The sequence below is a fragment of the Dasypus novemcinctus genome, chromosome 2 (genome assembly GCF_030445035.2).
Source record: "Dasypus novemcinctus isolate mDasNov1 chromosome 2, mDasNov1.1.hap2, whole genome shotgun sequence".
In the NCBI taxonomy this organism is placed as follows: domain Eukaryota; kingdom Metazoa; phylum Chordata; class Mammalia; order Cingulata; family Dasypodidae; genus Dasypus; species Dasypus novemcinctus.
Window position 1 is genome coordinate 41,670,466 of NC_080674.1, and position 27,534 is coordinate 41,697,999.

Below are 27,534 nucleotides of genomic sequence, written 5' to 3' on the forward strand. Positions count from 1 at the left end.
CTGAGAAGTCTGCTGCCATTTTCATTCCCGAGACCCCCTTGTACATGCCCTTTCTTTTCTGAAAGATTTTTAGGGGTTTTCCTATATACATTAGGAGCTCTGGAACTTCCTGGTGGCATACCTGGGTGTGGATCAATTTTCTATTCAGTTTACTGTGTGTTTTCATTCTACACACTGAAGTCCTTTAGTTCTGGGAAATTTTCTTATGCAATTTCTGTGATAATTTCCTTCCCTCCAACATACTCTGTTCTCTCCTTATAGAATTTGATATTCAGGGTTTCCCTCATCTACAGGAAACTCTGAAGATTCACAAAACGCAGAAATGAGTGATTTGGGTGAGGCACATAAATTTAATGACACTGATTTGGGGGAGTGACTTTACTAATGCCCACATAGCATCTTGATGCAACTTTGCCGCTTTCCATTTAGCAGACAGGCATTAAATAATTAAAACTATTTCTTTATGAAGAAAGGTTATCAAGGGAAAGGAATCTTTCAAGTTGATAATATGATAAGCTTGTGTCATGCATCTATGAACAACAAACATAGGACTCCTGACAGAAATAGAATTTGGGGAAAAGTCAGAAGTCTGCACAAACATTTCTGTATTTGTAAATTTGAGAGTTCTTTAAGGTATGTGGACATACATTTACCAACTGTCAGGGGCTGACTACACTTTTTAAACTCTAATAGATATGCATATTCCCAATTAAGTCAGTTTGTTACAGCTAATAAAACAATATCATAATTATGCTCTTAACTGTAATTCAGTTTACATCAGTTCACTGTTTGTGTTGCACATGAAGTCATTCTTTTGATTCCTGAGTTTTTCTCCTCCACTACTGTAAGCACAAGATTTTTTTAAGTAACCTTCATATGATGCTATTTATGGATAAAGATGCAAACCTGGTAAGTGATGGTCTCTGTTCAGTGGGACTAATAATGAAAGGCTTTCTGAAATTTTCAGAAAGATCACACATGCCATTTATCTCATGATAAAATTTTAAAACTCTTACATTCATGAGACGACTGTATTCTCATTTTCCCATTTCTCAGAGAGTTTTGGAAACCAGTATTAAATTACTCAGCAGTACTTCCTTTCCTTTTTTTCTTTCTTATCCTCGTTCAGTTAATGAGGAACTTCAAAGTAAGATTATTCTAGTATTAATCATTTACTTACCTGATTCCAAATCTCTCATCTTAGATGTGCCTCTCTCTCCTTTTTCAAAGTAAAACAAATATCCTCTTAGAAAGCCCCTAAGCTCTTCTACAGGAATATCTTGCCATTTTACTAATATTGAATCTGCAGAAGTATCTTCAACAGTAAAATTTGGTGCAACAATTGGAGCTGTAAAAGAAAAAGTCAATTGTTAAAAGGTATTTTAATGATACAGAGTAAGATATTAATGCTTAAGGAGATTTCTAACCTCAAAAAAATTGCTAAGCTTTGAATTAAAACTTTATTATATACTTAATCATAAACTTTGAGATATTATCACAAACACTTTTGCAGTGAAACAACTAATAACCACAGGCAAAAAAAACTTCATAAAAACTAAAGCAGAATTTACAATATACCTTTTAGATAAAACACTTCTCTAGGGAAGCAACCTATGTGATATCTTTAAGTGGCTATTAAAACAGAGTTCACTTGCATTTCCCCTTTATTGACAGTACTGAATAAGTTAATAGTTTAGAAATTTATAAAACTGCAAATTAAATATTTTTGATGCTGAAGTCAAGACTTGATTTTACTAATAACAGTAAAATTGTTGAATATAAGAATTAAATACAATAATCAAATAATTTTAAATTTACCACATAAATTATTTTTCTTCCTTGCACTAAACATCTCAACTTAATCTAGTTTTAGAACCAAATCTTACTACTTTCCTTGATTTGTAATTTCTCATGTTACCCTGAAATCTAAAAAAACAAAAAAACAAAAAACTTACCAATTTTACTTACCCAGTTCTTCTATATATCCAATTATGGAACGTAATAATTGATATCCCTGATTTCTGCACCCATATAGGAAAAAATGATATCTTACACCAGGTTGAAACTGATCTACGGGATGAACACAATCAGAAAACTTTTGTAAACTCATATTGCCATGAAAATCTATTTTAGAAATATCAAAGTTACAATGGCTTACTCTGAAATTTTCAAAGCTAATTTTAAACATATGCTATAGAATTATAAAAATAAATTACAACTATATTTTCAAAATTGGTAAATATTCAGAGTGAAAACTGACTAAAAAACTAAAAAGTTCAAACAAATTATCTTCTATTGTGGTGAAAAAGTTTAGTATTATAAAATGACATCACCTTGATGGGGAAAAAAAGAGGTCAGTCCTTAACATTTTGTTGCTTAAAATCAAAGATGACTTCTTTGCAGATCTGACGCAGAGTCAATTTACTAACCCATCACAGGTCAGGCCTTGGTGAACCCTGCACCTAAGGAGTGTTATTTCTGGTTGGAAGGAAACCAGTGCTGCCTCCCTTGCTCCGAGGAGCGGAACACTATGAAAAGCATTGCCCCATGGGTCTCTTTAGCCCTCAAAGGAACCAATATCTGGGGGTTGTATCTGCTTTATCTGTCTCTCTGACTCTGCTCAGTTGTGCATGAGGGCAATCCTTCTGCCAGCCTCCAGACTCTTTTTTAGAAACTCGTAGCCATATAAACTCATTTCTCCTTTCCATTTCCCCCTTACTTTAGGTCAAACAGCATTTTAAAGTCATGGTATTTTATGTAGACATGGATATTCTGCTGATCCGCATTGAACCTTCCGTATAAGGTCATTTTCCAGTTGCATCATCAGTTGGTAGTTGATAGTGGTCCCTCGTTGCCAGGGAGGCTCATCCCCGGGTGTCATGTCCCACGCTGGGGGGAAGGCATTGCATTAACTACCAGGGCAGATGGCCCCTCTTTGGAAATGGTGTTTATGTGTGATGAATCTGGACTCAGATGGGATCTCCCTTCATAAGACTTTCATGCTAATGTGCTGGAGGTGCAGTTAATGTTGGGGTTTAAGATATATTTAGGGGATTTGAATCTCTGGACTGACAATGTGATAGCCAGATCCTGAGCCTCAACAGACTCCAGCACCTACAATCTGATTTATTGGACTTACCACACTCAGCTAAGATGGACGTGAAGAAGGACAACCACCACACCATGGAGCCTAGAGTGATTACAACTGAAAATGGGAGGATTGCATCCAGCATCCAGGTGGAATCTGAGCCTCCTCTTGACATAAAGGTGCAATGGACACAACCAATCCAATGTCCACATAGAAGAGGTGGCATTGGATTGGGAAAAGTGGACATAATGGACAAAGGGTATGGGGAAAGGCAGGAAGAGATGAGAGGTGGAGGCGTCTTCGGGACATGGAGCTGCCCTGGATGGTGCTTCAGAGGTAATCACCGGACATTGTAAATCCTCACAGGGCCTACATGATGGAATAGAGGAGAGTATGGGCCATGATGTGAACCAATGTATATGAGGTGCAGAGGTGCCCAAAGATGTACTTACCAAATCCAATGGATGTGTCATGATGATGGGAACGAGTGTTGTTGGGGGGGGGGAGAGGGGGGTGGGGGGGTGGGGTTGAATGGGACCTCACATATATATTTTTAATGTAATATTATTACAAAGTCAATAAAAAATAAAAAAATTAAAAAAAAAAAAAAAAAAAAAAAGAAAAGCATTGCCATTTAGTGCCCTTGGGGGGTGTTAGCCAGCAAGACATGCATGGTAAGTATGTGAATTTCAATTAAAAAAAGTCCCTTCTAAATGCCTCCTCAATGCAACGCGATACAATGTGGCACATTGGGAGCACAGAGACGAGCACTCAAGGTCTCTGGTATGGAGAAGTTAAGTTGGCAGAGTGGTGGGGAAGGCAGATACTCAAGAGGAGCCATCACATGGGGCTACAGGCATCACATGCTGTGGAACCTTGGATGAGGGACCAAATGAGTTAAGAAAATCAGGAAAAAGCCACCATGACGGGACATCTACACAGGACAATGAAGAGCAATTAGGACCTCACAAGTGGCATTCTAGGAAAAAAGAGAACGCTCTAAACTCATACCAGAGAAAAACGAACTGGATAGACTCTTCTCAATTTTAACTTTTTTCCTTGTAGTATTTTTCTTATATGTTTGCTCTCTGCTAGCAAGCGCTAAGTAAATACTAACGGAAAAAACCTCAGCCAGTGGTGTGTAGCTTTGTAATGTTTTCTTTGGAGACAGGTGTGTTTGTGGTTCTGAGTTTATGCTGTGTGTCTATCAGTAAACCTGTACCAGGTTTTGTATTAAAATTACATGTATAGGGTTCTACCACCTTAAAACAACAAAAGCAAGAGCCTGATGGGTTAGAGCATCGGAATGTGTGCTGAGGTCATAAAAGGGAAGACAACTGAATGAAGAGATGGCTGGATGACAGAGGAGTAAGACAAGTACCTACTGTCCTCCATGTGCTCTTCGAAAACCTCAGCAACCAACAACAGGCAAAAACCCAGCCCCTTGAAGCTTTGACTAGCTTTGCTTCTGGAATCTGTTGCTCTCACAGACTAGTCTGTGACCTTGGGCAAGTTACCCTGAGCCTTTGTTTGCTCAACCACTGTCAGGCCTTTGCTTGATCTGCCTCCGCATGGAAGGTTCTTCCCCCTCAATTGCACAGGGCTAGCTTCTCACCCTGCAGGTGTCAGCCTGAATTTATCAGAGCCCTTGATAATCTAAGGAAACCACTCTCCACCTCCACTCTACCCTATTTCAGCCCATCCCGTTATTCTCCAAGCCCAGGTGAGAAAGGACAGAAAAAGGGACTGGCATTTACACAGTGCACAAGAGGTAGGTAAGGCTCAGCTACATGGGAAAGCAGTGGGTGGTAGGTCACAGGTGGCACTCTGGGAAGTGAGTATCCTGGAAGGAGAGTGCCAAGGGAACAGTTCAATAAGACTATCATGGCTCTGACCCATCCTACATGCAGAGTTTGGCTGTATTCCAAGCAAAACTGGAAAACAATCTGAACCCATGTGTGATAATCTAATGAACAGTACTCATCCTCACCATTTGACAGTGGAAAAAGTAAATGAGTCGGGCTTGTTTCCCATGCAAGGAGCAATCTGCAGGCTGCTCCCAACCCTGCACTTCACTCACACAAGAGGAGAACCATATGGAGAATGATGTCAAGAAGCATCAGGTTCCAGAAACCCAGGAGTTGGAGGCACGATGCACTCACTTCTATTCAGAAGGAATGATGACACTGGAAAGAGGGCTATGATTCCAAAGGAGGGTGCTGATTGAGTCTGTGGATTACCAAGCACTTCTTGGGGGCTAAATTTTTGCAGATTGCATCCTATCAAGGACAGCTCATCTTTCAAGGTTCAAAGGCCCATGAGCAGCCAGCTACCCAGAACACAAGGTCCCCCACCCATACTGACGCCTCCTTGTCCTCCAGCAGGGCAAGTGGTACACGTGCAAGTCCTTCATGAAAAGTCTCTCCCTCACCTCAGCAAGCTGGTTCCTGGGATTATCAAAGGCAAAAGAAGGACGAGTGAGACTTGTGCTGTTTAGAGTTTTGAAGTCTTCTATTTCATTAGCATTTTCCCTTGTTTTTCATGATTTTTTGATGAAGTTTTTCTTGCTACCTAACTTTCTGCTTAGTAAATGTTCCATTTGTACCCATTTCACGATTTGGTATTTGAATTGTTTTCAAGTTTTCATATTTACAAATAATGTTTGTGATGACCATTCTTACATGTGAATCTGAGTTGCCCTCCAATTATTTCTTAGAATAAATGCCTAGACATGGAATTTCTAGATACCCTTCACGTACACACTGCAGCAAACCGACCTTAAGAGAGCTGAACAGGTCCACATGTGCACCAGGGAAGGAGAATCATTTCATTCACCCCTGCTCTTTTTCAAAACAGTTTTTAAGAACTTTAATCGAGAGACATTAATTCATCTTACCGGACTCTATTAAAGCTTCAGTGCTGTTTGAAGGAACCTTTTTCCAGTCCATAAGGCATGGTTCTGACCGAGATGAGTTACACCATTTAATAACATAGTCACAAGTCATGTTGGGATCGTAATTCCAAGTGAGAAAAATCCCATTTCTGATCCCAACAGTCTGCTCTATTTTGAGGTCATCTTCAACAAGAAAGAAAGATATTTTACTGGCATTAAAAACAGTAATATAAGGCAAACCTCATTAAAATACGCAAGGTTTATAAAAATTACTTCACTGTACAGAAAAGAGATAAACATTTAGCAAAGAGTAAAAACGTTCCTCTGTTCTTTCTGTTTAACTAGCAATCACCTATACACATAAATAACACATCTTTTTTTTTTTTTTACTCAAAGGTCACTTTTCCAGCAGCTGAAAAAAAGTCATGGAAAAAACACCCACAATCAGGGAGTGACGAATGGGGCCAGGTTAGGGAGATTAAGAGAAGGACAGAGCTGAGGGGACTGGAGGGGACGGTGCCTGGTGATGGAGAGTGGGGGGGGGGCAGGAAGCTGGTGAAGGGTACGCGGCCCTTCCCTCCCTACACACTGTGCTGTGTGTGCAAGAGCAGGCGGGGGCTTCTGCCTGTGACCCTGCGCTGGCCCAGGCACGCAATGGAGGCACGTGATGAAGGAGCTGAACAAAGAGGGAAACTGCTACCCTAGAGGGGGTCCAGGTGGGGAGGGGGAAGACCTGTGCAAAAGCAGCAAAACACCAGGAAGGGAAGGATGGTGTGGCCATAGCGTCTTCTGCCTAAAAGACTGGGTGCAATTCAAAAGGCGGCGAGCAGGGGGGAGGGGAGAGGGGAGAGGGGGCTGTGCGGGGGGGTTGGTTTTCCATCCTGCGGGCTCCCAGCTCTTGGCCTAGGTGAGGAGTGAGGCCCGAGGTCGGCGGTAAGGCACTGCGGTGGGGTTCTGGCTGTGCGGCCAACAGAGTGGGAAATTCCCCACAGGAGCAGGGTAGAAGTAATTTCTAGAGCCGACTTTTATTTAAAGGTTCAGGAAATTAGGGGTTACCACAGAAGTGTTCTGAGAAAATTTCACATTCATAAAGCAAACACTACTGAGCACAGGACAGCAACTTGGCTTAGAGTGCAGAAGACTTTGGACATGACAGCTTTTTGGCTCCGTGTGATCAGAAGCGCACACTGTGAACCTGTACTGAGCTGTAGGACTCCCACTCGGGAAATCCTCAAGAACAATGGTTTGTTCTGAAAGCGGATGACTAGGCCATTGTTGGTTCTGTGAATGACTACCTTCTGAAAGATACACGGAAAAGGCAGGATTATAGTTCTTGAATTAAAAGATGGCATAGCTATTGCCAATCATTGTGAAAGCAGTGAAAGGGAATCTAAATCAGGAGGTAATCTTCTTATGCATGTCCACACAGTTGATGCTTTTTTTGGCCAGGCCCAAATAAATAGGGATTCGCCTGCTTTGTTCTAACCCCCTCCCTGCCTCTGAGCACTGCTGCCCTGGGACCTCTCCTGGTAGTGGCTGCCATTGGTGCTCCTTGTCTGTCTCTCTGAAAAGTACCAGGTTTTTCCAATTTCTTCCTCCTCATTCCCCTACAGCCAACTGAGACAGAAGACCCTCTAAGTAACAAACCATAAGAAACTGCTTCAAGCAAGGGTTGGAAAGACAGATACTCAGAGGACACTAACGAGGCGAATGTTTCTTCCTCTATGAGTGGGTGGTGATAGAAATATGCTCCTGTCTTGGGGCAGGAAGGCAAAGCAGGGACACCAGGGAATGACCTGGAGGAAGAGAAGAGGTCATTTAAAACTCACAACCCGAAAGGCGCTAAGCAGAGGCTAAGGGGAGATGTCCGTACTGGTGTTCTCCAAACTTCAAGGAAGGCATTAAATCATTTTATAATGTACACCAGAATCTTTGTAAGTTTCTACTGAAGATTTCATTTAGACTGTAGGAAGAGTTTCTTATCAATAAAGGATTGCTAATAATAAAGAATTTCTTATCAAGAAAGCTGATCAAAAAAAGTCTTTTATTTTTGAGCAGATGTGGCTCAAGCAGTTGAGTGCCCACCTCCCACATGGGAGGTCCTGGGTTCGGTTCCCAGTGCCTCCCACAAAAAAACCAACAAACAAATGAAAAAAACCAACTCAGGGGAGTTGATATGGCTCAGTGGTTAAGTGCTATCTTCCCACAAACAAGGTCTGGGGTTTAATCCTGGCCCTGGAAGCTCAAAAAAAAAGTCTTTTTTCCTGGCTGATAGTATTGCAAAAGCAGCTAATGGACTTAGCAGCAACTCTAAAGCTCTTGCAGCAATATGTGAACTTGACATTTGAATAAACTGCTAAAATGTTTCCTCCTAGGAGCAATATCTACCACCCTAACTCATCAGGCAATAGTGTAACTGGCACAGTAGTGATCCAACCCTCAGCGCAGATGTTTTGAGTCAATGCTAATGACTGCTGTCTCTGAATGGTATTAGACCGGGATCTGCTTATTGCTCCTTACATATCAGCAGCAGCAGAGGACAGAAGAATACTGGCGTTAGATGAGAGCAACCACACCCTTCAAAACTGTTCGCTTTAATTTGTTCTTCATATGTCCTAGATTATCTTCAGTACTCACCATTTGGAATTTCCATACTAGCTATTTTTGAAGGTGGAGATAAGCCAACAGAATTTTTTGCCACCACACTGATGATGTAATCATTTTTACTGAGTTGTATTTCTGCCTTGTGTTGAGGATCAGGGATCTCAGAAAGGGACTGTGTTTCCTCATCTGATGAACATGAGATATTATAGGAAAGTATTTTTCCATTAGCTTCATTAATGGGTAAAGGCTATGAAAAAAGAAAAAGCAAATTCTCTCATAAAAAGCTGTAGGAAGCGACTGTAAATCAGCAAGACTAGGAAGTCCAATCTGGACATGACAGTAACATAACAAGTTAACATTAGGCAAGATGAAGCTATTAATAGACATAGGTTTAAAATCTGCTGTGACCTAGATAAACCAGGTAACTGGTGCTGAACAAGCTGCCTTTGCTCAAAGTAAGAACACACAGGAATAAAAAAATTAAAAGAATTATAACAGAAAAATTACCTTCCCACTTCTCAGAAGCTGAAAAATAATAGGTGATCAGAATTGTTCTACTCAAAAACAAACAAAGCAAATGTAATGGCAATATTACAGTTATTGTTTTCTCATTTTAAAGTGGTATATGCCCATTAAAGAAAATTTGGAAAATATGCAAAAATTCAAAGAAAACAAGTAAAAATCTCGCATAGTTCCATCTTTTAAATATGGCATGGCAGTTTGATATTATTTATGAATTCCAAAGAGAGATTATGTTTGTAAACCAGGCTGCTGCTTGATTGTATTAGATTCAGCTGAGATGTTGGATTAATTTATGTTAAGATTAGGGTTCTGACTCAACCACCTCATTAGAGGGCAACTCGTTTTGAGTCCCCGTACCCCCTTTATGAGCTATATATAAGGTCACTCACTCAGGGAGAAGAAGGAAGTAGATACACAGAAAAAGATACAGCAGAGGAGAGAACTTGGTTTTGATGCTAGAATCCCAGGGAGAGTTGAGCCAGTCGCTTGATAGTTTACAGCTGACCTTGTGAAGGGAAGAGAGCAGCTGAGCCCAGAAAGAAACAAGCGCTGGGAATAGAGATGAACCTTACGACAGCCTACAGCTGAGACTGGAAGAAACTGGACCCATGAACCCTGTAGAGGGAAGAGGAAGGCTGAACCCTCACAGATGTAGCCCGCCATCTTGTGTCAACACATGGGCGAGAAAGTACCTCTTATGGTACCTTGAGTTGGATTCTTTAAGGCCTTGTGACTGTAAGCTTCTACCCCAAATAAATACACCTTATAAAAGCCAGCAGAGTTCTAGTATTTGGCCCCCTTTGGCTGATTAATACATATAATTACTCTTACATCTTAATACTCCCTTCAAGTTGCCTTTCTAGGTTTTAATTAAAACACTTTTAAGCTTTTGACACAATTTTATATTTTTTCCCTTTTTTGTATTACCCACTTGTCCTTGTTAATACACTTATAAGCATTTTAATGTCTATAATTCATGTCACTTTTACCAGTTTATTTAAATGTTCCTTAAATAAAGGAAACTTAAGTTGTTTCCAATTTTTCACAATACTAAAATAATATTCTGATGAACCTTTGGGTGTCATTTTTTTTTTCTTTTTCATAGTTAAGATGATTTTTAATATAGATTTCCAAAAGCGGACTTAAAGGAGTGGCCCACCATACAGCCGATGTAATTAACAGCACTGGATTATATGTCTGAGTGTGGCTAAATGAGGAAATACTAGGTTGTATATAAGTTACAAGAATAACATTTTTAAAAAACCACTGTAGGCACAGCACAGTGAACCTTAAACTACAGACTATAGTTAATAGTACAATTATAATAATATTGTTTCATCAGTTGTAACAAAGGCACCACACTAATGCTGAGTGTTAATACCAGGGAAAACTGCATGGGTGAGGGGATATATGGGAACTCTATATTTTTTGTATGCTATTTCTATAAATCTTTAACTCCTCAAACATTATTTAAAAAAGAACACCCTCATTTATATGGCAACATATGGGACCCTCTGATCTAGACCGACTTTAATATTAACACTCTTCTGAAAACACTGCTTGTGGAGATTAAGTTCATGTGTCAACTTGCAGGTGATGGTGTCCAGCTGATTGGTCAAGCAAGCACTGGGCTGTTACTGTGAGGACATTTCCTGGATTTAAATTATCAGCAAGCTGATTGCATCAACGGCTGATTATATCTACAATCAGCTAAGGAGACTGCCTTCCACAATGACAGGAATCTCATCAATCAGTTGAAGGCCTTGAAAGGGGAAGTGATTATTTCAGCAGTCAGAAGGAAAAATTGCCCATTTCTACTTCAGCCAGCCAGCTTCTCCTGAGGAATTCACTGAAAACCTTTTCCTGAGGAATTCACTGAAAACCAGCCTGCAGCCTACCCACAGTCACTTTTCATTTTAAAAATCTCATAATATTTACTTTATATACTTATATACATATTTACATTACACACACACACATCTGTTAATTCTGTTTCCCTAATACACCGCTCCAGCAAAGGTCTCTGACAACTCCTGGCCTAGTCCAGTGGGCATGTTTTATTGCTAAGACACTGGACTGTGTTTGATTCATGGGACCACTCACTCCTTAAATGTCCCCCTCCCTTGGTTTCTGCAATATTATTTTATTCTAGTCTTCCTGCTCCACTGACGGTCTCAATCGTCTCTACTAGATCTGCTTCCTTAGCTAGTCCTTTACATGCTGCTACTCACCTAGGAGCCCAGCCTTGGCACTCTTCACCCTACATGTTAACGCACAGTGATCCCATTCACATGCTACTCAAAGCCATGTCTTTAAGCTCTGACTCTCCCTGAGGTCCAGAGCCTTACAGCCAACCATTTACTGGACTAAGGATATCCCAGTGGCACCTGTGTAAAAATCTCAACACAGGCACATTGATGTTTACAACTGCCAAGGTGGAAGGAACCCAAGTGTCCATCAACCGATGAATGGATAAACAAAATGTGGTATGTACATGTAATAGAATAATATTCAGCTGCAAAAAGGAACGAAGTTCTGATGCATGTGACAACATGGATGAAGCTTGGAGACATCATCTTGAGTGAATAAGCCAGATACAAAAGAACAAATATTCTATGACCTCACTAATATGAAATAGAATATGCAAATTCATAAGAGTCAGAATTAGAATACAGGTTACCTGGGGCTGGGGTTGATGTGAGGAATGGGGTGTGAATACCTAATTGACACAGTTTCTGTTTGAGGTGGTGCAAAAGTTTTGGTAATGGATGGCTGCGACCAGAGCACATTATGAATGTAATTAACACCACTGATTTGCATCCTTGAAAGTGATTAAAATGGGAAATTCAGGGCTCTATATATGTTACCTGAATAAAAATTACAAAAACAACAACCAGAGAAGTGTAAAACAAAGAGTAAACTCTAATATTATGGACTATAGTTAATAGTATAATTAGGGTAATATTGTTCAATTATAAAGACACCATACTAATGTAAAATGTTAATAGGGAAAACTATGTGTGTGGGGGAGAGAATATATGGGAAGTCTGTACTTTCTGTACTATTTTTCTGTTAACCTTCAACTACTCTAATTAAAAAACAAAAACACCTCAATGTGTCCAATACAACACAGTTTTTCACCTAATCATGCTCTTTCTTGGTGAATGGTGAATGGCATCATCATAAACCTAGTCACTGAAGTTAGAATGTGAACCACTTCATTAACCAAGGGTTAAACATTCATTTCGTTGGAACAGCATTCCAAACTTCCACTACACTGAAGTGATTTATACAATCATTGCCATATAGCCAGTAAATTTTCTAATCATGAGTAAAAGAGGATGTGACAGTCATATATAACCAAAGCGAAAACATTTATAACTGAACTTACACATACACTTCCCTTTACTCAGTTGTACTGAAATCATTTTTTTGTAAAAATAAATTCTTTTACTTTCAATAATAAAATTCACTATTTAAAAGAATCCAATTACAACTGTCCCTACAGAATCTGATATAAAAAACAACTGTTCATGTGTTTTTGGTGTTCATAAAACAGATACTTAAAAGTAAAGTTTTAAAAGTTTACTTTAGAAGAGAAAAACTGATAAAGTGTAATGCAATTCATATTTTATTTTAAATATTTTACCAAACCACATAACTTTCTAACTGGCATAGCATAATGCAATCTATTCAAAGGAAACAAATCACATATGAAATACATAAAAAAGTAGTTTCCTAATTATAGAAGAAAAGATGTTAACAAAAACATTTAGGATTCTAACTTGTAGTTTCTGGTTGTGTTTCTGACTAAAGTGAAGGAGATGTAATTCATCCCATCTTCAGGTCCCTTCAGACCCTGTAAAATCAAACTAATGACTGCTCGGATCTAAGACAGACAATCCTAAGTTACAACACCTGGTGAATCAGGACGGGTTTGGGGGATTTTAGGAGCCAGGTTAGATTCTCAGCAATACTTTGAATTAAGCCAATGTGGAAAATCCTGGCTCCTCCATCACCAAAGTACCACATGTAAATCAGGTAGTTTAGCATAATAGCTATTGCATTTGGGGAAAGCATCAGATAGTTACCTTCCAATAGATTATCAAATTCTTTCCATCAGAACTCCACTCTCTCCAAGTATCTGGTCCCTTTGATGGAACTACGAAGGAGATTTTAAAGTTAGTATTTGAAGATGCTTACCATGTGGTAGTTAATAAAATCAACAATTGGTGGTGCTTGAAAGTTTTCTCTAGGGTTTCTGGAATTCGCAATACAAATGTGAAGCTGTTCCATTGCTTCCACTTAGAAAATGGAGCCAAGGGAAGAGCTGAGCTCTCTCACCTTCTGGAAACCCCAAGGCCCTGAGAAAGGGTTAAAATCACCCTCCAAGGCCCTACGGGATCTGGCCCTCGTCCTTCTCTCAAACCTCCGACCCTCTCCTGGCTTCAGGCCAGTGCCCCGCACTGGCTTCCTGGCTGGTCCTCAGGAGCCAAGGACACCGCCTTGGGCTCTCTGCATTATCTGTGCCCCTGCCTAGGATGCTCTTCCCCCAGACAAACCCTGAGGCTTGCTTTCCTGGCTCCCTTTCTATGCTTTATTTTTCGTTCTGTGGCACTCATCACCACCTGACATACAATTAATTACATATTTCAATTTATTTTAAATTTTCTAAATTCCGTGGGCAGAGGTCTCTTTTGGCTGCTATATCCCCCCAAGACTAGAACTATTCCTGCCACCTAATGGGTGCTCAATAAGTATTTGTTAAGTGAATTAATGCTGCCTTATCCTCTTGGCAACAATAGCTCATCAGCCGAAGGCAAAAGCTCCTGTGGCTGCCAGTCTCCGAAGGGCCCGGGATCCCTGCCCCTCCCACAGTCCCAGGGTCGGCCTGCCTGACCAGCAGGGTACGGCAGGCGTGAGGGCGTCACTCCTGAAGCCAGGTCTACATAAAAGACATGGCGGCCTTTGCCTTCATCTCTCTCTGCACACGTGCTCTGGGAGGGGCCGGCTGCCAGGTGAGAAGCAGCTCAGGCAGTCCTGAGGCCCCCAAGGTGAGAACTGAGGCCACGTAAGGAAACCCCTTTGAGGACGGTTCCTCTTGCCTGCATTCACCTCCTCACTGCAACCCCACAAGAGGCGGAGAGCCAGAGCCTCCACGCTGCCTCTCCAATTTCGGCCTCAGAGAAACTATGAGATAATAAGTGTTAGCTGGTTTCAGTCACTCAGTTTTAGGGTAATTTGTTCTGTAGTAACATATAATTAATAAACTCCTTCTCTGGTCTCATGCATAGGATTCATTTTTGAAGATCCAGATAATTCTTACACGTAGAGCAAAGCTCCCCTCATACCTCTATCCTTCATGTGGAAAGGATTAACAGTTATCATTTTTTGTTTGTTATGTTGCTTGCTAACTTATTTTGCAAGTTCTTTTTTGTCCTGGATTATGTAAAGCTTTGGCTATTTTATAGGATGATTCCTGAAAACTATCCCTGTATCTAAGTTTTGTGTGTGTGTCTTTTTTTTTTTAAAGCTGAAATCTGTTTATTCTAGGATAGATTTGAATCCCATTCTGTCTTTGGAAATTATCATACTTGGAAAACCAGTTACCTGGTTTTATACCTGTTTTAACCTAGATGTACTATGGAAAGTGAAGTTCAAGATTTTTTTTCAGCCTCATCCATTTCTCAGTCTAAGTTCCAAATTAGAATTTTAATAAATTTTATTGATAATTGTTTTCAATTAAAAGGCAATCTTATTGAATTATTAAAATTCCAGGAAACTGAGAAAATATTGGGAGAAAAATCACCCTATCACCTTAAGTTTGGTTTCCTATGCATCTTTTAGTATAGCCACAATCTTTTAGTAGCCTAGTACTTTCACAGAACATGTGCTAAGCATTCCCAAATCTTTAAAAACCATCATTTAAGATGCATAATATTTTATTAGCAGATGTTACACAATTTACCCAAGCATTCCTCTGCTCTTAGACCCTTTCAAGATACTTTCTTAAAAAAAAAGTTGTAAAACTTCAGAATGTATAGCCATAAATCACTTAGTTAACTTACTGGCTTCTGTGGTTAAATGCTGTTTTCCATTGCTCCATTTGCTCCATTTCCAGAAAGTTTCAGTAGAACAACGAACGCGAAAAATATATGTAGTGTATGGACTTAACTTGCCCACAGTGACGAGATAAACCGAATTTTCTACTCCTTTGATTGTGACATTCTGCTATTAAAAAACAAATAAATGCATATTGATATGTACATTTTTGTACATATGCATACACACACACATTTTAAAATAAGACTGCTCCCAAATTTGTGTTAATATAAATCGACTGAATGCCCATGAATTCAAATATAAGAATAGTTCATATGCTATATTTTAATTCTTATATAAATTTCAAGTCAGTGAAATTATGCCCTGTAATAGCGATAAACAAAATTGGGATGTCTTTTTTAATCCAAAATTGGATCTGAGTAATAACGGTCAAATTATGCAACGGGGATCAAATAATTTTGATAATCACTCAATGGCCAATGGTGATGCAATAAACCTTAAAATAACTTAGTAATATGAGATGCTCGTGAGAATTACATACATTATTAAGATGATATTTGGAAGCTTCTTGGAGGCAGGTATCATCTTTTAAGCATCTTTTTTTATATGTTACTTAGAACACTTAAAATGGTGTGAAACATCAAGTAAATATTTAACAAATACTTATTTAATTAATTGGACGAAGTTAAAATGAAGCAATGCTAAGAAATTTTGAGGGCTTGCATGTCTCGGGAAAGGCTCTGAATGCCCCATTATTTATTACAAAGAAGCTTTTCGGGTTATATTTCACGGGTTTTGATTGATTTCCTAGAAATCATCTGTAAATTTCCAAATGAATATTCAAATACAGTATCATTTATTTTGGAGTTAGCACAAATTTCCAAATGGTGCAGTATAAGAGTCAACTTAAATATTTAAAGTGTATTAAAAAGCCATGTTTTGACTTATAATTACCAATTATAATTACAACTTGCTACCAGTGCTGCACTCAGGGGCTTTAAAAATCACTTCAACTCTCTGGTACTGCTTGGTTCATTAACTGCTGTTAAAGGTTACAGCAAAAGCTACTCATTTATTCACAAATTTATTGAGTACCAGTTACATGCCAGGTATTATACTAGATCTGGGAATATTCTGAGTATGAAAAGTGAAACTTATGTTCTATATTATCCAGTATTATTATAACTTTTTGTAAATGCTAAGTACAATGCCGTTACTACAGTGACATATAATGCCTTGGTTCTTTATAAATCACTATGATAAAGAGTTTGATTTACTTGATTCTTGTTGAAAATTATTTTACCCAAAATAACCTCAAAGGAAGTTTCCAGAATAATACTCACCAATTCTTCCATTGAATTAGTTTTAGTAATTTCAATTTGACACAAAAGATTAATTTTTGCAAAGTTGCCTGGTAAATGCCAAGAAAGTGTAACAGCTGTTGAATTAGTATCCTTCACTTTGAATGAAGTAGGAGTACGAGGATAAACTGTAAGTATAATTATTAATAATGAGTTATTTAAAAGATGTATTTCAAGGTGAAAAACTATTTTATAATATGACAAAACAGAATAAAAGAAAACACAGAACAAAAGAAGTATCATATTATCAATATTCTACCCAGTATTTGTGAACACTTCAATTTACTGCCCACATCATAATGATACTTTTAAAGAACCCACCATGCTCAAAGTTCTTCAGTTGGTGCTAGGAATACTACCAGGTATCAAGATCAGTTTCTGCCTTGAAGGAACTTCCAATTTATGTGGGGAATGACAAACAAAAAGAAAGAAAATTAAAGAGAGTGTATATGCTACATACAATGTAAATGAGTAGAACAGATATCACTGGTACAGAAATTCAAATGTAAAAGTGGTGGAGAAAGGTTTATGGTGAAATCAAGACTTAGATGAGCTTTGAAAGAAGGCTCAGACAAAAGACAAAAGAAAGCTCAAAAACTGGCAAAACAGAGGCAGAAGAGCACTTCAGGCTAGGGTCTTGGGAAAAACAAAAGGTACAGTGAAGCAAACTGCACATTTCAGGTGACAATCTGTGCCAACCTGAGTGTGAGAAATAATCGTGTGGGGAGGTAAGGTTGAAATGGCAGAGAGCAGACAAGTACATACAAACACTACAGCTCGAGTATAAGATGTAGCCATGTTGACCTTGGGAAAAACCAGGAAATGACAGAGATGACAGGAAGGATTGATAAATGTGACATTTATGAGTAAGGCAATAAGATCATCTACTATTTCCTTGCAGGCTGTACTGTAGAGTGCCTGGTTTAAGGCCCCTGGTATCAGTGCCACAGCGCCCGGCACAGAGTTAGTCTTCATGGGATGACCATAAGCATGAATGCCAAAGAGATGGAGTACATCTTATTTCTACTGAGTTATATCTTAACAGACTTGGTAAAAATTTGTAAATCAGCAATAAAAAGAATAAACTATTGATACATGTTTGAATGGAGCTCAAGGACAATAGCCATACTGAAAAATGCCAGCCTCAAAAGGTTACATACTGTATGATTCCATTTATAAAACATTCTTGAATGACCACTTTACAGAAATAAAGAAGAGATGAGTGGTTGCCCAGGGATAAAGACACCAGGGCAGGGGGGGAGCTGGAAGGAGGGTGCTAAAAGGATAGCATGGGGAAGTTCCTTTGTGGTGATGGAATAGTCTATATTATGACTGTGGCAACAGTTAAGCAAATTTATACCCAGGATCAAACTTAGTAGAACTACAAATACACATTGTGGTGGACTGAACTGTGTGCCCCAGTTTGGACATGTATTTGGTCTTGGTCCATAATATAGAGAGTGTGTCCATTCTAAATAGGATCTCTTGAAAATGTTACTTCAGTTAAGGTGTGGACCCACTGAATCAGGTTAGGTTTTAATCTTGATTACTGGAGTCCTTTAAAAGCAGAATGAAATTCAGACAGAGAGAGAAGAGAGAATGCCACAGGAAGAAGCCAGAAATCAACAAAACCCAGAGGAGAAAAGAGAAGACACTGCCATGTGCCCTGGCAGGTGACAGAAAAGCCAAGAACCAAGGGTTTCCAACAGCAAGCCCCAAACACCTGAGTCTTTGGGGAGAAAGCATCATCTTGCTGATACTTTGCTTTTAGAATTCTCCTAGCCTCAAAACCATGAGCCAACAAATTCTTGTTATTTACGCCAACCCACAGTATGGTATTTATTTTAGCAATTGGCAAATTAAGACACACACATACACACCACACACTCACAAATACAAATGAATGCACTAAGTAGGTTGGTTAGGCTTATGTTAACTTGGTCAAGTAATGGTGCCCAGCTGTTTGGTCAAGCAAATGCTGGCATAATTGTACTGTGAGGACATTTCACGGACTTAAATCATCAGTAAGTTGTTGCATCAATAGCTGATTACATTTGTAATCAGCCGAGGAGATTGCCTTCAACAATGAGAGAAGTCACATCCAATCAGTGGAGGGCCTTGAAAGAGGAAGTGATTACTTCAGCAGTTAGAAGACAGAATCTCCATCTCTACTTCAGCCAACCAGCTTCTCCTGGTAATTCATCAGAAACTTTCATGGCAGTTCCCAGTTTGCAGTCTGCCCTACAGAATTTGGACTTGCACATTCCGACAGCTGTCATATGACAATTTTATAAAATCTCATACTGTTTACAGATATCTCCTGTCAGTTCTGTTTCCCTAGAGAACCCTAACACAGCTTTGGTACCAAGAGTAAATCTGTTTTAGTCTGTTAAAAGCTGCCGAAAGCAATATACCAGAAATGGTTTGGCTTTTACAGCGGGTTTACTGGCTTGCATGCTTACAGTTCCCAGGCTGAGTAAAGTGTCTAATTCAAGACATCATCAGGGGGTTGTGCTCTCCCTGAAGATGGCTGTGGGCAATGCTGGACTCCTCTGCACATGGTGGCGTCTGCCAGTCTCTCTCTGACTTCTCCTCCAGGCTCTGCTGCTTTCACCTTCTGGCTGCTTCATCTGTGGCTTTCTCTCTCAGCTTCTGTGGGTTCCTCTCTGAGTTCCAGGCTCTTTTCTCTTTGTTTCTCTGAATTCATCCCATTTATAAGCAACTCCAGTAAGAGGATCAAGATCTAACCTGGGTCATGCCTTACCAATGTAATCTAAATCGAAGACCCTTAACTGAACTAAACTAATCAAAGGGCCCCTCCTATAATGGGGTTCACACTCACAGTAATGGATCAGCTCAAAGTTCAAGATCTTTTATTTGGGCCCAAAAAATCCTCTACCCACCACATTGAGTAAGGTAGCAGTCTAACAGCATTGCAACAGTGTCAAATTTCTGGTTTGGATACTATGCTAACAAAAGAAAAAAATGTTATCTCTGGGGAAAGCTGGGTCAAGGATTCCTGGGACTGTAATGTACTATTTTTTGCTATCTGTGAGCTTAAAATTATTTCAAAATAAAAATTTAAAAATTTCAGAAATTAAAAACTATTAGGCAAAGATACTTCCAGGTTCTATGTAAATGACTAATTTAAATTTTTAATTTTCAATAAAATGGCAAAATTTGAAATTATATATTTTAATGATTTCAATACAATGTACACAATTAATATTAATATCTATAAAGAAAATAATCAGTGAAATTAATCCATAAAGGCACTTTTCATTAATCTCAAGATGGACAATGGTTTATGTAGAAGCTTACCTTTTTTGGTTATGTTAACTAAAATTGTTGATTCTGATCGACCAATGGGATTATAAGCATTCAAAGTAAAATTATATATTTCTTGATCTGGAATCATATGAAAGAATAACTGGTAGCTTTCATTTATTGAATCTTCAACTCTTTTAAATTTAACATTTTTTCCTGAAAAACTGAATGAAAAGAGCAATAAAGAATATGTAAAAATTTTTAAAATGGAAAGAGCTAAATATTGCAGGAAAAAAATGTATGAGTAAATTTCTAATAATTTTTTTAAAAGTATATAATTCTAATTACAGACGTATTTCATGCTCATGAAAGAAATTGCATGAGATAGAAAATAAGTAAAAGAAAATAAAAATTACCCATAAGCCCACTAGCCAGAAACAGTCTGTTTTTATTTTAAAGTTCTTCCTTCAAAAGGAGCCAGGAAGTCAAGACTGCATGTGCTTGAACTGCAGTATTTACAATATATATAGTTTTATTCAGCATACTTGGTTTTATAGCTTGCTCATGATATAAATGAAACTAGAGCATTTCCCTATGTAATTTAACACCCTTCCAATGTACGCCTCAGGAAATTTTACATCCTTTCCTGATTACACTACCTTTCATATAGAGAGTAATCTGTACTGCGTGGGCCCACCAATTCTGTTGATCTTCCTGGATCCCATGTGCATATAATCTCTTTTAAGTCACGTGTTTCACAATTCAGGTTTTGAGGAATATCAGGTGGATCTAACAGGAAAAAAGAAAAAAAAATGTAGTTACTTATGATTACATTATTTTCACTGAAAATGTGATGTTTTAAAAAGGTAATGAACATTTTGCACAATTTCCTGAAAAAGTGAAATAATTTACAGTTTACATTTTATTTTGGAACACTGAAATTATCTCTCTTTTAATGACATTTTTGTTAGAGTTCACTTTATATTAGAAATGATTAATTAAAACATACATATTAGTTCATCTGGAAACTTCTCCTACTCAAAGAAACCTGTGTCCAATAAGTGAATTCAAAAAAAGCTACTGGTTAAAAATATTATCAGCTATCATCTACATACTATGATTTGAAAACTAGTACTAAATCATACTAGAAGTCAATATAAGTCATGTTAAAAGTCTCAGAGATTTTTTAAAAGTTGAGGATTATTATTCACAAAGTAATTCTTGATAAAATTTTACATTTCTATATATGCAAACCAACTAATGCTTTTTTGTTACTTTTGCTCTTCATTGAAATTGTTCACCCTGGCTCTCTGCTACCATCTGATACTACTTATTACAGAAATTAAAATTTTGCAATCATTTTTAAACAAACATATACAGAAACTGGTAATTCCCTGTACTCATACTTACTCAAACTATTTTTCACTGAAAAGTTTAAGTTTTTAAACAACTGTTTTGAACAATTTAGTAAAATAATTTCAGTTTAAAAAAAAAATAAAATTTTTAAACAGACTTTAGTGTATCAACCACGACATAAGAGAATTTCACATACCTTCCCCAGAAATAGAAATAAAACCTTTCAATGATATTTCAGATAGTTAAGAGTAGTGGGTCTGTATATGAAAGTTCAACAATTTGACAAGTAAATTTAAACTGACAAATTTATTCTGGAAAATATTTTAAATCTAAGGCCAAACTATTCGTCACTTTATTAAAATCACATACCAAAATTTTTGAGTGCATTTAAAATGATTAAGATTTGGCATAAATATTAAGGTGAAACATTTAAAATCCAAATAAAAGTGCAAACTAGAGAGAAGTGGGAAGAAAGACAGAAGGGGAAAAAAAGACAGCACTTGAAATGTAATGGACTTCCTTTTCAAAGATATTAACTTACACAAGAATCAACTGAAGCTAGGTATAAGTTAGGTATAAATCAATTATATTTTACATATCAGTAAATAGGAAATGAAATTTAAAAATCAAAGCTGTTTCCAATCACAGCAGATACATTAAACACCTAGGAATAAATTTACCAAAGAGATGTAAGGCTCCACGCCTCTGAGAGAAATTAAAGAAAGCCTAAATAAATGGAGGCATATACCATGTTCATGGTGGAACACTCAGCGTTGTAAAAATGAAAATTCTCTCAAACTGATCTACAGATATAATGTAATCCCAACCAAATATCCCAGCAGGCAGTGACAGTGTGTGTGCGCAAGTGTATGTGCGTGTGTGCAGGGTAAAACTGACAAGCTGATTTTCACCAAATGGTAGGTTAACAGGACAGCCATATGGGAAAGAAAATGAATCCTGATCTCTACCTCACTTCATAACCTGCTCTTTTAAGCCTAAGGAGCTAAGACCTTCTGAAGGGAAATGCTGCTGCTGCTCCGAGGTGATAAATACTGAACAATATTTCAACCTCCAAATGCTAAAAATGAAGGTTAAATGATGAATTCAGTAGGTTTTAGTGCCATGATAAAAGATAAGGTCATGGTTGGAAAGAACAGAAATAGAAACAGTGCATATTCTCATCTTTCTAGTTTTAATTTTGTCTTTCATACATTTCAGTGGATACTTCCTCTCTGGCTATTGCTTACCAAGCAACAACACCATGTATACCAATGGCTCTCAGCTTCGCTTCTGTGGTCATTGTGAGAAATGCTACAAGTGTTTCCCTAAAATTCTATTAAGAAAGAGAATTTTGTTTTCTAAAATGTAAATGCACACATAACCTCACTCTGACTTGCATTCCAAAATGCATTACTGAGCAGGCAAAAAGAGAGCCGAGCTACAGCTGTCAAGCTGAGGACGGCACCTAATCCTGGTATCCCGTTGGGAGTGTGTCCGCTTTGGAGGGTAATTCATCATGCGTTACCACAGATGGAAAGAAGGGTTGAGAGCCGCTGACCTAGGCCACAGCTGAGAATCGTGAGAAAGCAAAAGAAAAATCACTAAGCAATCCAAAGAAACATCATGCACTTTATTCATGAAACCCGAAGACCAAACTCGAAGCCTCTTAATTCAGAATGCAGGGAAGAAGAGACACTCTCCTGGAGGCAAAGGAGCTGGTGACACCACACCAGGAGACAGGAAAACTATACAATTTAGACCTGAAATTGCTGAGAACATAATAACTTTTAGACATTCAACACAAGCCATGAGGTAGGGTAGTCCACCACAACAATCTTTGGAAATAACATGGAATTTCAGAACTGCAGAAGTGACCGTGTTCATAAAGGTGCCCCTGAATAATGGAAAATCGCTATACACAGAACACAGTGAGAGAGTGAGTCTTCCTCTTCTCCTGTCCTCCAGCCTCCCTGTTCTCCTCAAACATATTATCCTAAAAGCCAGGGAACGGGAGTGGGTGTAGCTTGGTGGTTGAGCACCTGCTTCCCGTGTATGAGGTCCTGGGTTCAATCTCTGGTACCTCCCAAAAAGATTTTTAAAATTTAAAAAAATTTAAAAAATCAAACTCCAGAAATGTATATATGTTGTATCACTGAAAGATTTTGTATAAAACTGTCATAACTTGTTTAATTCATGTACTTTAAAAAAAAAAAAAAAGGTATACTTTAGCTAGCTGGGAAATTAATTCATATGAGATAATTCCTAGTTTAACAATGTAGGATTAAGAAATATGATTATATTTCAACTATCCTTGAGTCAACTAAGCTGTTTACTAAGAATTTCCCAACTAAAAAATAGCAGCTGAATGCCAACTCTTATTACGAAACCCAACCAGTTATGTAGGAAACAAGCTAAGGACTCATCTTAAGCCAAGCAAAAATTCTGATGCCTTTCAATTTCATTTATATTAAGCAACAAAGAAATAAGGAAGATACAGAATCACCCCTCATAAAAAGAATTAAGGCTTTCATGTAGGACCAAAATGAATCAGGTTAACAGTAACTCTCTCTTTAACATCATATACTCATGTGTCAGAGGGATTGAGAGGTGACAGCTAAGAGGTGTGGAGTTTTTCTGTTTGGAGCAATGAAATTATTCTAAAATTGTTCTTGGAAATAATTGCATAACGATGTGATTATTCCAAAACCCACTGGTATGGACTGTATGCTTTATTAATATATATCAATAAAACTGATTTAAGAAATGTATTAATAAAAATTATTTTTCCTTAAAAAAATATTATATACTCACATCCTGCGAAAATAACTGCTCCAACAATGTCTGTTTCTGTTGTGAATATCACATTGGTTCCACTACTTGCAGAAGCTGAGATATTATGGATACTTATTGCAACATTTTTTCCATCAAGATGGATAAGGGGACACATTTTATTGCCAATCTGTGCTGATACCACTTGTTCTTGAGTTACACAACAAAATGTTATATTTGAACCTACAAGTATCACTTTGTCTTGAGGAAAAACCTTAGTACGAGAACCAGGAGACCCTAGAAAGAAATACAAGAATTAGAAATACTTTATAAGTATTTTATCATAAAATAGTCTCCATAATGGACTTTTTTTTCTTACGATGCTTCTGTATAATAGCCCACTAGCTACAAAACATTTTGTTAGGGGCATTGGAAGGATGGTGGCCCAAACATGAGGTATGTTTCCCAGAAGTTCCCCAGAGCCAGACACATACAAGAAATAAAAGTGTATGTGGTTTTATTTACTTATCACTGGGTGGTGATAGTGGGTCAGAAAGGAGAGAAATCATAGGTCAGTGGCTAAGGCCATAGGTTAACGTCTAAGAAGTCTGGAGGTTCATATTAAATGAGTTTATATACACAAACAAAAAAACCCATACCAAATAAGCAAAAAAAGACAAAACACCATTCATTAAATGATTCCATTCCCTTGAAATCATTCTAAGTATTTAGGGCTGACTTCTTCCTTTCCATCTGCCTAAATATATTTCAAATCCTCCACATAGTAAGAAGCACTTTTCTTCTGTCCCATTGCTCTACAGGTTAAAGCCATACTATTTCATTTTTTCTCAACAGTCGATCCTTTAAATTACCTCAATTCTCCTTTCTAACCCATTCTCTCTTTAACCTACTTCAGTCTGGCTTCTACCGCCCAGCATTCTGCTAAAACGGCTCACCATCTAGTGGTCGCTTCTCAGCAATTGCTCTCCTTGACCTCTACAGCATCTGGTGAGCTGCCCAAAGCCTTCCTTCGTCCTCCCTGGGGTTCCATGTCACTGCCCTTTCCTGGGCTGCTCTAACCTAACCTGGGCTACTCTTGTCTTTGCTGGCCTCTCACCCTTAGCCATACACGCTTCGCAGGCTGTGTCGCTGGTTCCCATTTGCCTTTCCCTGAATTGTGTTAACCTCCAGGAGTCCAAAACTATCACACCACATGTACGTTGATGAAACACCTATCTTCAGCCCCAAATACTCACCTGGATGCCAAACTGCCTAGGAGACACTGCCACCCAGATGATTCATAGGCATCACAAACTTAACATACAATAAGTGAAGTACTGCTTTCCCACCTAACTTGTTCATAGATCTTCCGTCTCAGTGAAGGCATCACCAGCTACCCAGCTGCCCACCTGTTACTTTTGTCTCTGTTTCTCTCTCACCAAATGCAGCCAGTCACCAATACTAATTCTGTCTCTTCAGTGTCTTCATACCTTTCCTCCTATTCCATTTCTAAAAACCAAGCATCCTAGTTAACCCCTCCTGTCTTTTGCTCAGCTGGAACAAGATTCTCCTTGTGTATCTACCTGCTTCTAGTGCCTCCTTCGTCCAATCCACCTCTCTATATTGACCTCAGAGCAATCCCTCTACAATAATGACCAGCCTTTTTCCGTAAGGACTTCATTTTATTGTCAAAATGTCCCAGGCTCGCTCCCACCCTGCCAACGTCCCACCGGCACGAGTTTTATTCAAGCGACAGATGACCTGTGGGACGCTTGCCGACAGCCCTATTCCTGCAACAGCTCAGCAGCCACTAGGGGTCTGCGCTGTGGTCCAGAAATCAGGGATCGTTTTAGAAAAAACTGCTCTTATTACCACCTACATACACTTGCACATTTTTCCTCAGTGCTTACTATAGCACTTTTCAAACCTGGTTTCAAAACCCAGATTTCAAACTTCTTGACTCCACTCTCCAGGGAAGGAGGCCTGGAAGCCCCCTCCAGGTGACTGCCATGCAGCCAACCGGGATTCCGAGGATGCAAAGCTTAAACTAACCCTGCCTCCTGAGAAAGACTAATCCATCTGAAACAAAAAGTCTTTAAATCAAAAGCTCACAGGACATGTTCTTCACCGGGCTCCAATCACTCCACTCTTTGCGACCAGAGAAATGAAGATCATCGATGTAGCACCTAATTCTCACATAGTGAGGGGCACACTCCAAGGGCATGTCCGAGGTCCAGCTCCAGTGATGAACTGTATCTTCACCATTCAGAGTTGTGTTGTGGGTCACCTAAAAATGTACACAACCATGAAATTCTATTTCTAAGTACTGACACATTCTCTTTTCCTTTCAGATTAAAAAAACAGACAATACACAATCATCAAACAAGTGAGTTAAAGGTTGACAACTGATTTAAATCTTAAAAATAAAATACATCCCTCTATATATAGCAATCCAGCTGCTACAGACAGTAGAGTAGCTACAAAAGCAAGTTGCTACTAGAAGATCCGTTTCCACCAAAATGAGGCGATAGGAGGAAGACAGGGGATTCAGGAAAAGAGGATCCGTCACAAGAAAGGGATCCTCTGGATGATGATGGAGACCCCTTGAACCACGGCTTCCTAAGAGAAGTGCTAAAAGCACGGAGGCTTGTCTTGAATGGGTATCAATCCCTCTCCCTTAGGGGTGGCAGGGAGGAGTGGAGGCTGTGGAGACCCCATGACCTCGGCCCCCAAGCAGCCTCACTGATGTGCCGTGATTTGTGCTAGACAAATACTGCCAGTATTTATGTGGGTCTTTATGTGAAAAAGGCCGGGAAGCAAGTCAGAAGGCCCACATAGAGATTTAATTCATGGAGATAAAACTGAAAACTGAACATTCTGAGAGGACAGTTACAAAAACTGAAAAGAATTTAGAATTGAATTAATGCCACAGACAAAACTCAAAAAACAAGACAATACTAGTTGCTGGACCAAAATAAGGAAAAGTAATCGTAGCACATACTACTTGTGAACAGTGTTTCCATACTGGCCTCTCAAAGTTTATAACCTAATTCTATTCCCACACTGGGAACGTAAGAGAGCGCGGGAGTGTGTGCAGGCTGGGGTGGGTGGAGTGAAAGGTGGCTAAACAGTGCGCATCTTCCATTGTGGGACGTTAATAAGGGTACTGCTCAAAACTGAAAAAGAAAATCAAGAAATAGCAACGTGAGCATGTTATTTGGAGAAATGGAGGTAAATAAAAGAAATCCATTACAGGAGTTCAAAATGGTTGTTGCAGTGGACAGGAAAGTGGGAGTATGGAGCAGAGAGACACAGAAAGAGGGTTCCAACACAGCTTGGCTTTGGGGCCCGCATGTGCCAGGCTGTGCGCAGTGCACGGCGGAGCAGGCGAGTGCCTGAGAAACAAAGCACTCATGCGGTGTGTTCCTGATCTTCAAATGACGATGAAATGATTGAGTCCTATGATACACAGCAATGACTTAAAATACTGATATTGATAATACATGATTATAAATAAAAATGTCAAATTTTACTACGGACCTGAATCGTTTTCCCTTTTTTATTTCACGTTTTAAAATTAATTTGTTCTTTCTCTATTTTCCTTGCCTTTC

At 38.7% G+C, this 27,534-nt stretch overlaps 1 protein-coding gene across 9 annotated transcripts in view; it reads right to left on the reverse strand.

Moving 5' to 3' along the window:
• Positions 1–27,534, reverse strand: part of LIFR (LIF receptor subunit alpha) — a 120,504-nt gene that overhangs the window by 12,313 nt on the left and 80,657 nt on the right. For 7 of the 9 annotated variants that reach the window (XM_058308073.2, XM_058308062.2, XM_058308051.2 and 4 more), the window contains 11 exons: positions 26,036–26,210; positions 23,966–24,220; positions 20,458–20,587; positions 19,853–20,022; positions 16,514–16,659; positions 15,176–15,338; positions 13,199–13,269; positions 8,619–8,832; positions 5,985–6,164; positions 1,969–2,070; positions 1,181–1,348 (listed from right to left, as the gene is read on the reverse strand). In XM_058308073.2, coding sequence (XP_058164056.1) covers positions 1,181–1,348; positions 1,969–2,070; positions 5,985–6,164; positions 8,619–8,832; positions 13,199–13,269; positions 15,176–15,338; positions 16,514–16,659; positions 19,853–20,022; positions 20,458–20,587; positions 23,966–24,220; positions 26,036–26,210 — 1,774 coding nt within the window. The remainder of the gene's footprint in view (positions 1–1,180; positions 1,349–1,968; positions 2,071–5,984; positions 6,165–8,618; positions 8,833–13,198; positions 13,270–15,175; positions 15,339–16,513; positions 16,660–19,852; positions 20,023–20,457; positions 20,588–23,965; positions 24,221–26,035; positions 26,211–27,534) is intronic. The other 2 variants (XM_058308056.2, XM_071207802.1) reach the window with 1 other exon arrangement.